General features: G+C 40.7%; 3 protein-coding genes across 7 annotated transcripts; 1 reads left to right on the top strand and 2 right to left on the bottom strand.

Annotated features, from left to right (window-relative positions):
• Nucleotides 1-204: 204 nt before the first annotated feature.
• On the bottom strand, nucleotides 205-2,236 carry LOC121985496 (rho GTPase-activating protein 5-like). Its single transcript, XM_042538989.1, has 5 exons — nucleotides 1,735-2,236; nucleotides 1,407-1,527; nucleotides 1,195-1,314; nucleotides 868-1,098; nucleotides 205-772 (listed from the first exon to the last, which is right to left on the bottom strand). Exons 1-5 carry the CDS (start codon nucleotides 2,166-2,168, stop codon nucleotides 281-283), a joined length of 1,398 nt encoding a protein of 465 aa, XP_042394923.1. The 5' UTR covers nucleotides 2,169-2,236; the 3' UTR covers nucleotides 205-280.
• A 3,034-nt stretch (nucleotides 2,237-5,270) lies between these two features.
• Nucleotides 5,271-7,719, top strand: LOC121985495 (protein MKS1-like). 2 transcript variants are annotated; one of them, XM_042538987.1, is made up of 2 exons: nucleotides 5,271-7,152; nucleotides 7,233-7,719. In XM_042538987.1, exon 1 carries the CDS (start codon nucleotides 5,370-5,372, stop codon nucleotides 6,069-6,071), a length of 702 nt encoding a protein of 233 aa, XP_042394921.1. In that variant the 5' UTR covers nucleotides 5,271-5,369; the 3' UTR covers nucleotides 6,072-7,152; nucleotides 7,233-7,719. The 2 variants fall into 2 exon arrangements, with proteins under 2 accessions (XP_042394921.1, XP_042394922.1); XM_042538988.1 differs by having other exon boundaries at nucleotides 5,271-6,180; nucleotides 7,233-7,449.
• Nucleotides 6,880-12,728, bottom strand: LOC121985494 (WD repeat-containing protein 44-like). 4 transcript variants are annotated; one of them, XM_042538983.1, is made up of 9 exons: nucleotides 12,198-12,728; nucleotides 11,534-12,117; nucleotides 9,785-10,962; nucleotides 9,415-9,505; nucleotides 8,934-9,094; nucleotides 8,801-8,852; nucleotides 8,614-8,693; nucleotides 8,432-8,525; nucleotides 6,880-7,783 (listed from the first exon to the last, which is right to left on the bottom strand). In XM_042538983.1, the coding sequence occupies exons 3-9, from the start codon at nucleotides 10,856-10,858 to the stop codon at nucleotides 7,227-7,229; spliced, it is 2,109 nt and encodes a 702-aa protein (XP_042394917.1). In that variant the 5' UTR covers nucleotides 10,859-10,962; nucleotides 11,534-12,117; nucleotides 12,198-12,728; the 3' UTR covers nucleotides 6,880-7,226. The 4 variants fall into 4 exon arrangements, with proteins under 4 accessions (XP_042394917.1, XP_042394916.1, XP_042394920.1 ...); XM_042538982.1 differs by lacking the exon at nucleotides 11,534-12,117 and having other exon boundaries at nucleotides 12,407-12,728; XM_042538986.1 differs by lacking the exon at nucleotides 11,534-12,117 and having other exon boundaries at nucleotides 8,934-9,091; nucleotides 12,407-12,728.
• Between the last annotated feature and the right edge of the window lie 545 nt (nucleotides 12,729-13,273).

Genomic DNA, 13,273 nt, shown 5'->3' with positions numbered 1-13,273 from the left:
GCTAGCTAATAACATAACACAACTCTCTTTTTTTATCCGGACTTGAGATCGATCATGACTAATTTATGGTCATAATCCCGGGACAACTTTTATCAAATCATTGAATATGCAGGACATAAAAATAGCATCTTGATCATTTAGATATACACGAGAAGCTGAGAACAGCGAGTTATTGAGCGAATTAACACAAGAACACACTTTACAGAAGAACAAAGAAAAGAGAATTCATTAGAGTTAGTTTAACAACACATCGATCACAATTGATATTCATTAACGACCATCAAATAGCCTCTACACGTTCAACCTTCGAATTTATTAGACTCAAATTACTCGTCCCCTGTGACTTCTCATCTCGCACGGAAGCTCTCGTCGTCGAGTGTTCTTTTGTTCTTCCTTTCCTGTGATGCTGCCCGCTCAAGCTGCGCCCCTTCTTTCTCATACGATTCGCAAAGTTAGGGCCATTCGTCGCTAATTCATGTCCGTTCGATGATCGAACAGGGATGCCTTCTTTCTCAGGTGCAGGATTCTCATGAGAGTTTTGAGGGAAATGAAATGCCTCATTTCCTGAGAACTTCTCCTGATCTGCAACTTGAGAAGTATTATCAAGCTCAGGGCTGCGGTGGCCGTTCTCATCGGATGGATCAGCGTAATTGGAGACAGACACTTCCTCTAACAAAGAATCTTGTCTCTCTTTCAGCGTCTTCAAGATCAACATCCTCAGCAAGTTCATCACCTGCACTGCATGCATCAGTGCAGTCAAAGGATCCGCCATCTGAATTCAGGAGGAGAAACGAAATGCAGATCGTCCAAGTTAATTTATCGAGTTTACAGGATCGATGCATGCCAAAGCGCTAGCTTAGAATTCACCTGGGTCATGTTTGGGGCAAACACGGTTGCGATGTTTCGTGCGTTCATCTTGTTTACGTGTTCTTGTTGGACAACATCAGCCATCAAATTGATAGACCAATCGAGCAATGCGGCCTCGCTTGGGGGCAGCAATGTAGCTAGGCGAGCACAGTCTTCCTCGGTTTGACATTGCATTACCTGCTCAGGCGAAAGAGAATCCAACAATCCTGTCGGGAGTTCCCTGAACCAAGCCTGCAGAACAGTCCAGGGAAATTTTTTTTACCAAAAATGAAAGCCGAGGAATTCTTCTTGTCTTTAATTTGAGGTTGTAGTTAAACACTTCTTTACCTTCACTAAACCTGCTAGACAGTGCACGTCAACGCCCTCCGGCACTATTCCGTTGTTTAGCTGGTGTCTCACATACTCTTCTTGGCCATTTTCACCATTGATTCGGAAAATTCCTTCTGCCTGTTACAGTATCGATCGATGAAACTAAATTCTGCGAATCGAAATGTATTGCTGTAACACATTTACTTGTTATTTGAAATCAGCAAATATACCCGAAGGCCGCCTTGCTCGTAAAGACGCTCCTGCATTAGCAAGAGGATTGTTGGAATGCTGTTGCCTCTGGAATCATACGAACACTGCATAGATTTGGCAGAGACACCGAAGATGGTGGCACTGAAATTGTTCACAAAACAACAATTTTTTTATTTTTTATCCAGCACCTCTGCTGAAAGAGAATTTAATGATTCTGATCTAACAAGGAAAAAGAAAGGAGGAGAAGAGAAGACAAGCACAGAGAGGAAATTGTTGGAAACACCAGCAAGAAACCGAAAAACTCAGATTTAATTCAACATGAATAGGAAGGATGGGGATGTTTCAGACCTTGCGCTGGGGGCTCTGCGGGGAACCTCCGGCTCGAACTCGACAGGCAAGCCGAGGAAGCCATGAAACCGGTCAAATGTGACGTGGGCGACATGGCGCACGTCCGTAGGCCAGCCTATCTCCATCGCCTCGTCGCAGACGGCCACTGCCTTGCACCCGATCAGTGACTTCCGAAGCACCGTCAGCAGTAACGCCAACACGGGCAGCTGCCCTTGCTCCTCCTCCTCCTGTTCGCCTCCTCCACTCCTCCCCCTCCTCCTCCTCCTCCTCCTCTCGTCCTTCCCCTCCACTACGCCGCCGCCGCCACCGCCACCGCCACGCCCAAGCCCTTCCTCCTCTTCCTCTCCGCTGCTGGAGCCATCGACCGGGTCGCAATAAAGCTCTCGCCTCTGGGACGAAGAGAAGAGGGAGGGGAACCGGAGCACTTCCGCCATAGCTTGGGCGAAAATGAAGCGGAGGTTACACAGCCAAATAAGGATTCCAGGATTAGGAATTAGGATAACAAGAAACGGAGAACCGTTGACGGCCGCTGGATCAAGATAAGATTTTTACGACGTTGGTCGGTAAAGATCGAATTTTTAGGACGCAGAAACTTCGTCTGCTCCTCCATCCTCGAGAAAAAGACAGGATTGGAAGCTGTGGGACGTCAGAATCAAAGCTTTTGGCCTATATATCGTCTTGTAGCCGTTGTTGTCTGGCTTTACCGCTTTAGCTACAGGAAGAAAATTGGTTAAAAATAAAGGAGACGGTAAAGTAATGGATCCCTGAAAACTGGCATGCTGATTAATTGCTATAATTAATTGAAAAAGAAAAGCAGCATCGACGTTTGACTTCACGAACGCCATTGAATACTCTTTATCTGCAAGCTATTTATGACATTTTATAGATTAATAAATGAGTAAATCTTGATTATTCTTTTCATTTCGTGGTGGTGAAGAAAGGTTTGTCTATTTTTCACCTAATGCAGAGAATAGTTTTGGCTTTAATTTGGTTTTGATGGATTTATTGGTGCGCAGGGAGATTGAATTGGGAGGTCGACAGTTAACACTGGATGAACAATGAAGAAAAAATTTCACTGCCCCTCCAATAAATTTTAGCATGCATACTTGATCAAATGAGCCTCTCTAAATTTAACAAATGAGTCTCCTATTTCTTCTTACACAGAAAGCTGTACATGTTGGTCTAAAAGTAAGTAAATCTAATCTATCAACTGAACATGAGTGATTACATGATATGAATGGATATGGTTAGCAAGGCAATTATTGATGCAACAATATTATTGTCTCTTGATTAGCAAGTTCACTGCCATAAAGGAAGAGGAGGATGGTAGGCCTGGATGTTTTGTTCTTTCCATGTATGCCATTAATAATCATCCCGAAACTAAACAAAAGAACAACGAAAAAAGAGAAGAACTAGCTGATGGTCCACACAGCAATATAGAAGAAAAAAATTCTCTGATGCTATAATTGGTCTGCTATGTATATATATCCTAATCAAAACAGTTGGAAGATTCTTGTTTGTACTCAAGATTCACTGTTTTTTGCTCAACAATTGTAGTCAGTTAGAAAAAGTTTATAAAATTGTAGTTTTAGAGATACTGCGATAAATTTTGGACAAGATAAAAAAAAAAAAGGCACGCATTATTCTTAGAATCACTAAGATGTCTCACTTTTTTATTTATTTTATTTATTTTTTATGTGTCCCACTTCGATAAACAATTATTCAACTATCATCCACTATACTATTCTATTCTCATAATTATATCTCATTTATATTTTCCATCTAAATCCTGAATTGAGGTGCATTATAGTAATTATGAGTTCACAATTATAGTAATTATGAGTTCACAATTATAGTAATTATGATTTCATAATTTCTACAATTGAATTGTCACATAGTTATAACAGGTGTAATTGTAACTATTATAATTATGTAATAGCAGTTATTACAACCTAACTATTAGGAAAGCTTTGACAACTCATAGCTTTTTATTTGGCTACTAGTAGACAATAATAGTAAAAAAAAATGATAATTTCAATTAGTTTCATTGACTATTCTTGGAATGATCGGTCTAGTCCTACAGAAGTTTCTCATCAACTACTAGAATAAATCTGGAAGCACACGCGGTTAGTTGTAGCATCATAGTCGGAGTATTGTAGGATAGTTGTATGTTCTTTTAGTAAAAAAAATTTAAAGTGGACGTTTTTTTTTCTTGACGATTTGGAAAAAAAAGTGATTATTTTTTGCTGATAAATTTTTGCAGCTAAATATTTTATAACTTCAATTTACATGTAAGATGAATCAAAACTGAAATTTCATATTAAAACTTGCAAACTGTTCGATTGTCAAACGACGTGTCAGCTTGTTTTCCTCGAAAGAAAACAGGAGCGGTCCACCTATTTCAGTTCACAGAGTGTACAGACAGAGACATACAATTGTTATTCAGTTAGGTATTGAATAACTACACACTTACTCGATCATTAATTTATCAATTCAACTGCCAAGAAAGAGTGGTCGGCACCTCTCTCCAATTTCGTGAGCCACTATCAGACTGAGCTGTAATAGGAGACGTGGTGTGGAGGAGATTGTCCATGAGCTAGGACTTCCCCTGTTTCTTCCTCTCATTCTTTTTCATCCTGGACAACACCACCTCGATGATACATCTACTTTTGACCAAACTAATTTTTAGAGTGAATAAATCTTCCCAGGTGAGAATCTAGAACCTCCAAACCAGCAATGAAATAATTAACAACGCAAGTGCAACACAAAATCGAGGCATCGTTTCAGTTCATTTTAAGAACGAAGAAGACACTGACAAACCTCCACCGGAAACTCACCCGGCGCTGAAAATGGCGGCCTTGACGAGGCAAACGCCAATGGCTGCGTCGGCGGCTGGAAGATCTGCGGTCCCGATCGGTTCCCAGCCGCCACAATCTCCGACAACAGGAAAGCAGCGATCGAGCACCACCCAAGGCCCAAGGCCCAAAGGCCAAGGCCTAGTAAGAGATCGGCACCGGCTGGAAATCATTCGGACTTGGGATATTTATTAATTTCCTAAATATATTTCCTGAATAAATTTGAAAGTGCGAAAGTCAGTGTTCCAGAATTATCTTCTAGGAAATTAATTCCCATTAAGAAATTCATCCATGATTAATTATTTAATTGTAAAAACAATTTACGTTTAACCATAGCTTGCGTGCTCGCCTTGAGATTTGAGATGGCGGCGGATGACAGCTATTGACCTTAGAATTTTGACTTGAATCCTCCGTCTACTTATGTACATAATTATTTAACGTATTTATTTTAATTTTCATATCTATCCGCTTGAAGCATTGACTTAGTCAGTTTTGTCAAAATTTTCATATCCTCCCGCTATTCCGTCAACCCCACCGCCGTCGCCGGCCGACTCCGGGGCCAATTCAAAATCGCGGAACACGTGTAAGTTTTATACTCGCCCTGAGTTGGCACACAGTCACAAGTAACCAATTTTACTTTTCTTTCTCAGAAATAAACAATTTTGTCTCTTCCTCTTTTGGGCGATACTTGAAACACGAACCAACTAACGTCCGCGTCCCTCAAACGAACCTTTTTCCTTCTCCGCCTACTCGTTTCCTTGACCACTCCCCCACAAACTTATGGATCCGTCGGATCTCCGACCGTCGCCGCGGCGAGAGCTCCAGGGTCCCCGCCCATCTCCTCTCAAGGTCGGGAAAGACTCCTACAAGATCCGGAAACCGCCAATCGTTCCGCCCCGCCACCGCCACCCGCCTGCAGGTGACCCTCCGCCGCCGCGGCCCCGCGACCCGGTCATCATCTACACCGTTTCCCCCAAACCCATCCACATCGAGCCCAGCGAATTCATGACCCTGGTTCAGAGGCTCACCGGCTCCGGCTCCTCCTCGGCCGATCCGCCCCTCCCGGCCGCTCCGATTCCTCTGCCCCGGTCCGGGGCGATCTCCCCTGCCGCCCGCATCGCCTCCTTCGAGAGATCGGCATCCGCGTCTTCGCCGCGCGTGAGGGAGGCCAGGGCGCAGCCGGGGGTTTCGAGTCGGTGGGAGATCGAGGGTGGGCCGACCCTCGACCCGACCGCCTCCTTCCCTGGGATCTTGTCGCCGGTGCCGGCCTCGCTCCCGCCGATCTCCCCCACTCTTTTCACGCCGCCGGCGTTCGACCCCGGCGTGATTAGCTTCTTCCACGACTTGAGCCCAATTTTCGCCAACAACAGCTTCAATAGCAACTTCATCAACAATAGCCCCGTCGCCAATTTGCTCTCCACTCCTACCGTGCCTTCCCCCGGAGCCTTTTGGGATCTCATGAGCCAATTTCCAGATATCTGACCGAAGATCAAGCTTCAATTCGTTCGTTCTAAAAACAAGATCAGGATCACGATCCCTGTTGCTACTCCGATCGATCACCCGCTGACTTTTCAGTTTCCAGTTCACAAAGGTTCGAAATTTGTTCATTCTTTCTCATTCTTAAATTATCAAAATCCTCACGAAAAAAAACAAATTTGCTGGGGGTATTCTGATAATGTTGAGGATTAGGTGAGTAATTAAGTTTATTACGGCACGAGGGATATAAAATTGATTGTGAGCTCATCTTCGTAATAATAAATTAGTAGCAGCCGGCAAACTTGAAGGGTTTTAGCGTTGAAAACTTAAGTGTTAGGTAAACGTTATCTGTGTAGTTGACATTTAATCGACACGTTTACAAATAGATGTCAATCAACCTGCAACTAATCTCATTTTACCAAAAAAAAAAAAATTCTAAAAATAAATGTAAAAGATTTTATTTTGATTGGTCAGATTCTAACTATTTAATATTGTTCTAAAAAAAAAATACTATCCAAAAAATATTTTTTTTGGTAATTACAACATCTATTTAATTTTGTAAGTTAAATTTATAAATATATTCTTATTTTATTCTTTTATTATGTTGTCTACAAAAATTAATTTTTCTATTCTATTAAAATATTGTTTTAAAAAGATCAAACTAACACGACAATAACAGATTATATAACGAATTTGGATTATTTAACTAATCAGTTTTTAAATATTTGTAAACTTTAAAAATTCCTTTCCCTCTTTCTTTCAAGAAATCACAAAAAACTATAAATATTCAAACCATTGTCAGACACAAGCAATGTCAACGGTCTTTCCTTTTTGTGGGAAAGGATCTTGTGTTATACTTCACATATGCAAGTGATTGCCTTCTGCTATATACATTGGCAAACAAAAAATCCCTCTTTTTCCCTAGACTTGGGGAAATAAGACAATGAACACTGATCTATTATGATCATCATTTCACTCTCTCAACCAAACACAACATTGATGAGAACTGATCTATTATGATCCTCCATTCGCCTTATACTGCCCACACTTCCCGGACTCATCACGACCGACAATACAAGTCCTTACTGTAAGCATCTCAGGTTGTTCTTGCCTTGATTGCTTTTTTTGGACTATCCACAGTTGTGTGAAACTCTTCTTGATTCACAGCCTAACAGGTAAACCAAAATTGTGGAAGGATCTAATCGCCCCGTCATTTCCTGCTGTTACAATGACTGTACTCCATGCGCCTGCTTGCTTAGGTGTGAGGCTCCAACAATCTCCACGAAGTCGTAGACAGTGTTCGCGAGTGTCTCCAGATTGCAATGGCAGCTTCGTCTGGCAGGAAAGCTTCTCCTCCGGCCATGTAGCTGATGATCTTGAGGAACCGTCAGGAAAAAGCCATGCTCCAAGAGAGATGCAGTCTGGATTCTTTAGCCAAGGGATTGATTCTGATGTTGCTCTGCGGGGTTGAGTGGGAACCTGAATATTGTCACTTGTGATTGTTTCTCCGTTGACCATGCCGGGCCACAGCACTGCGATGGATGTACCTTCAGAATAGAAGAACTCTGAAGCACGGGCCAACTTGGCACCTCTGTATAGTTGTTTGTCAAATTTATCGCAACTCCAGATGTAGACATTTGAGTCCTCGCCTACAGATACAATGTGCCTTCCATCGGAAGAGAATGATGCAGATAAATGACATTTGGACTTCCGGGGGCCTACATTGAAAAACTTCGTCGATGAAGGCATCAATCAAGCAATGGACAAATTATTATCTCAGTAACACATTCAACTTAGATTGCAAAATGAATTCCACATCGTTCTGCTGAGAGATATATTGATGCTTCCTCTTCCCACAGAGAAATAGACAATGCAAGTGGCATACTCAAGAATATTGGCCCTGGACTACATGCCTACTTACCGAGAATACAGATGTTTCACATGCTCATACAAAATTTTTCTTCAGTAGATTAGCATACATGTACGTTGTAAATCGACATGCTACTTAAATTTCTAAATGATTAGGCCAATTGTTTGCATGTATAACTTTGTTTCAACTTTCCTTTTGCTAACTGCATTCATCCTAAACCTATGAAGCATCATTTAGTTAAGAAACACAGTTTAGAAATAATGCAAAAGAGAATTTCATACAAAAGCTATCTAAAAAGAAAAACAGATATCCCAATGTGTTGTATTTTTAGACATGTCAACAAAAGACTCAGGTTGAAATGCCAAAACCATTATCGAATTACGTCTAAATTTAACTGCATTAGGTTAGTATTTGAGTTTGATCCATAGCATTTCCAAATAAATAAGAAATATTCGTCTTTAAGACTATGAAGTTTGAAGATGAAATTGATCTCCACCTTTGAATTTTTGAACGACATCAGGCCCATCACAGATCCGGATTAAAGAGTCTGCAGATGTGATCATAATTCTTTTAGAATCTCCTGGGAAGAACTGCAAGAAAAGACCTATGGTTGGGCCAAAATTTTACCAATAAAACCTTAAACATGCTTAACAACTATAAAAATTTCAAATGCCTAACCTGGAATCCAGTGATCCGCTTGCCAGAAGATTTCTTTTTACCGAAAAGGCAAAATTGCAATGCAAGTTGGCTTGGTTTAGCTACATAGAAGAATTGGGAGAAAGGATTATAAAAGAGAAGAACGCGAAAAACATTATACAGCAGAACCATATCCCATACAAGAGAGATAAGAAGTTATGCTGAGTACCCAAGCAATCATATAGTTTGCAGTCCCCTTTGATCGAACCAACTACAAAACCCTGTTCCATAGTAAAAAATAAGTATAGGCATTGTTGAAGGATGAAAAACAGAGAATTGCATAGTTTTAAAAAGAAGGAAACCTTTCCATCTGGCTGATAACATATAGCAGTTACCATGTCCCTTACATCCACCCAATCAATCACACGATTCTTTTGAATTTCCCATATACGAACTTTACCATCGATTGAGCCACTAACAAATAATTGTTCTTGAATAGGGTTGAACTGAATGCATGTCACTGCTTACCATAGAAAATAAAGGGGGGAAAAAAATAAGACTTTCCATCATTGAACAAAATTCTCAAAAAATGAAACAAGAAATCTAAAAAAAGTTGCATGAAAATCTAGGACATGTACTCAACCTATATACGTGAAATTCTTAAAATAACGACTTCAAGAGCAAGCCCATGTTGAACACAAATGCAAATTGAACTTACAAATTTACATTAACAAATGGTTGATTCATATGATCACAATGGGCAAAGTCAACAAAATTTCCTATAAAATATAAAGAAATACTCCAACCTAACAATAACAAAACAATGTTACAACTCTTTATTACCATAATCATTATGTTGGAAAATTTTAAGGCATTCAGCGCGGCCTACTTTCCACATGCGAACAGTTTTGTCTTTAGAGGATGTGAGTAGACACTGCAACAAAAAGGTTGAAGTCAGCTAAAACCATTGAAAGTAGCATCAAAACAACAGTGGAATAAACTTCTTTAATAAATTGCTTAGCTTGATAGAAGGTTATAGTATATAATGTTGTCCAAAAGAATTCCCAGATCATCTGGGAGAATGAAATATAAGATCTACCACAATGAGAAAGGACTATAGTTGAATCATGAATGTAGATCAAAATTTTAAAAAGGGCAAGAAGCACAATCACTTTGTGATAAGGAGATGAGTTGGTCAGAAATCAGAACTTACATCAGCTTGTGACCAAGAGAGATCTAAGATATCACCAGTGTGCCCTTTCAATTCATGTAACGGGGTTTCCTCAATCTTAAATATCTTCTTTGGAATGAAAACAGGAGCTGAATTATGACATTTTCCTACAAACATGTTAATAACTTTAATTTTATCCACTAATTTGGGTGAGAATAATGATCCATCCGCGCTGTTAAATCTGTAAGAGTTTTCTACTTGAACAATCTGCCAAACATGTACAGCACAATCTTCACCGCCACTTGCAAGATACCTTCCATTTGGTGAAAATTCCATGGCGGTTATCATGCCCTTGTGTGCTTGAATTTCTTGACCCAAGTAGAGTGCCGTGAATTCCATGCATTTTTTCTTGTACCGAAAAACTTTTGTTCTCACTGATTTTGATATTTTTGGCTTTTTACTTGAATCATAATACTTATTTGATCCAGATGATGGCTTCCTTTTTATTAAACATCTCCACCACTTTAAATATTTGCTTTTCTTTGCATCATTTGTGCATGCAGTTATTTCCCCGCAAGGAACAAGTTCTCTTTGTAAGTATCTTTGAACAGAGGGTGACATGCCAATAGCATTTTCAAAATCATGCAGTGTCATCAGCTTCTCTGAGCCAAGTTCTTTAAAGGTACTGGGTACACTATCTTTAGCAACATCATGGATCATAAATTTTCTACCAGTGTCCAGATCCCTAATGTAGTTGAAGGAATCTTCAGATATACCCACATCAGCAGATGACAAAGGGTCCAAGACTGAGCCATTTGTATTTGTAATTCTGTCCGAATCCAGATGCTCTTCTGAGGATACGACAGTTGGTACTTCAGTAGAGTTGGAACAGCCTACAGAAGCTGGCACAAGCTCATCAAACCCAATTCCTCTAAAGAATCTTTTTCGCCTATCCTGAACGCTCATAGGCTCGCTTGTCCATAGTTCATAATCAAGGTTCCACAACAGTTGCTGATTTGTAGCAAGAGAGTTGTCAGCTGACAAGGAATTTATGGAATTGCTGATCTCATTGTTTGCATCGAAAAATTTATCTTCTCCTCCATCAAGGCTCATCATGTCAATCAGAATTGGTTACTATTCAGGAAGTTCTTCCTGCTACAGTGAAGAAACTTGAATTCCACAAGGCAATTGAGCATCACTGTTGTAGATGCAGTAGTTAACTGAAGATACAATTCAGAAAAGATGGTAATAATTAAAGTTCAAAAGCACAATAGACATACGTAAATTATGTAAAGTGCATAGAATTGAACCATCTAGATATGAAAATTTGTGCATATCAAAGAAAAGGGAGAAAAAGAGAAAACCATAAACAAAGAAGAAAAAAACAAGCATGGAATGCCACCGCAAATTATCTAATCAATTTCTAGCAAACCCTGCATACACTACAAAACCAAATCAATAGTTGAAGCTCGCACTCTATGAAAGATAACTTCGATCTAAAAACCATTCGTAGCAACTAAACAAGTTTAGTAGACAATGGTAAAAATTTTATCCCTGGAACTCGATACAGCCAAATATCTAGATGAAATTTTTTTTATTTAACGTCTACCTCAGAAGCAGTGCACCAATAGCCAACTTTCAGCACACTATTGCATAATAATAAAATAAAAACGAGAGGCAAGGCGACCACACAAATTCCCAAAATTTTACATCTGGTTTCGTGAACTCCATACAAAATAGTCGAAGCGGAATAAAGAATGCAAAAAAAAAAAAAAATCCTACTGGAAATACCTTGAATTCTACAGGCAACGCGCAAATCGCCGACTAAACGGCACCCATCGCACACCGGCATCGACGGAGAACTCCAGGATTCCTAGGCCAAACCTCACTCCGACTCCAAGGCTTGGCGAGATGAATCGAAATCTATGCTACAGAGGACAAAACGACTCTACGGAGCCCACTTTGATGTAAGGAAAACAAGCCGAAACCTATACGGAATAGTTACTCGGTAGCCGCACCCCAAGCCCAAATAGCAGCTTGGATCCCGCACGATCCCTAGACACGCGCGGCGGTGGGCACGCCTTCCCAACGCTCTCCCTCGCAAAGCAACAGACGTGTGACAGAAGAGGGAAGGGGCAAGTGAATGGAGCATGAGACCCAAAAGACTGTTTTCTTTAATCCTCTGCGTTTAGGTGTGTCAGTAAAAGCCACGAGCCTTGCCCGTCGCGGCTTGGCGTTCCGTTCTCTTTTTTGTATCGCAGCCGTGGAAAACGAAGCGTACAGCCTGGTCGCTAGCCCGCACAGAGCTACTGAAAGCGATCGCTCGTGGGAGGCAGTGTTGCAATCGCCACCCACCCAACAACTGCCTCACTCTCCTGCGGGATGTTAATTCGCAGTTATAGCGTTGCTTTTGCTCGTCCTCGATCAAGGATAATGGCGAGGGCGTTGGTTTCACCTTTTCAGCTCCCAAAGGCTCGCCTCCGCCCTTAAAGGCGCATCCTTCAACGCTTCCAAAGCCACATCCGAAGATCGCCGCCCATACCGACGCATCAAGATCCAACATTTCGCATTTAATTCCGATCGAACACGAACATGAACAAAGATTCCGCGTCGATCGAGAAAAAAACACGACTTTTTAGGACGGGGTCAGATCGAAGTACTTACGCGTGAAGTAAAAGTGCCCCTTTGATCGCGACGGCACCCTCCTCATCGCCTCACTTCCGCCGATGGCGATCGGGCTACAAAAACAACGACCTCCGGCGAGCACGATAACTCGATGAATCCACGCCTCTCGACGTCGAACTCGACAGATCTGCTGTCGTCCATCATCGGGAGCTGGATTGGAATTCCAGGCGGAGGCTGTTCGTCATCGAGGAAGGAGGAATCGGGAAGTGGGTGGCGGTGGGCGATCCAAAGTTAACCTGTGCGAAGGAAAGGGAAGGCCGATGAGATCGATCACGATGGCGCTTAGCCCTATTTAATTTTTAATTATACACATGCTTGATCTAATCTAATTAATTTGATTATCAGAGGAAATTTTCATTCGACCACGAAAAGTTTCCAAAATGTCAACATACCTCTTAACATTTTACTTTTATCATTTTGTCCTTATAATTATTAGCACGATGCCATGCTCCGTGCTAACGGATCCTATAAAATTTTTCTATGGCATCATATTCCCGGAGACAAAAGGTGTAAAATAAAGAAGTTAGATCTTAAAGAAATTAATCGACTTTATTTATTTTACTTAAAAGTGCAATATAATGAAAAAAGGGTCAAATAGTTTTTTTTTTTTTAATATTTCCTTCGAAATCAAGCGGATGTCAGGATGCGGGGGTAATAAATAAATAAATAAATAAATCTGTAATTTAATAAATGAACCTAAATGGCTTTCTTTTTCTTTATATTTCGTGCAAGTAAAGACAAAGACTAAAATACACTGAGGAAAGCTCCACCTTCCATGTTAAAAGTAATAATAATAATAATAATTTTAAACATTAACACGAATGGTACAAAATAATTTATCATCGA

Source organism: Zingiber officinale, chromosome 5B (assembly GCF_018446385.1).
Source record: "Zingiber officinale cultivar Zhangliang chromosome 5B, Zo_v1.1, whole genome shotgun sequence".
NCBI lineage: Eukaryota > Viridiplantae > Streptophyta > Magnoliopsida > Zingiberales > Zingiberaceae > Zingiber > Zingiber officinale.
This window is presented reverse-complemented; position numbering and strand designations above follow the sequence as displayed.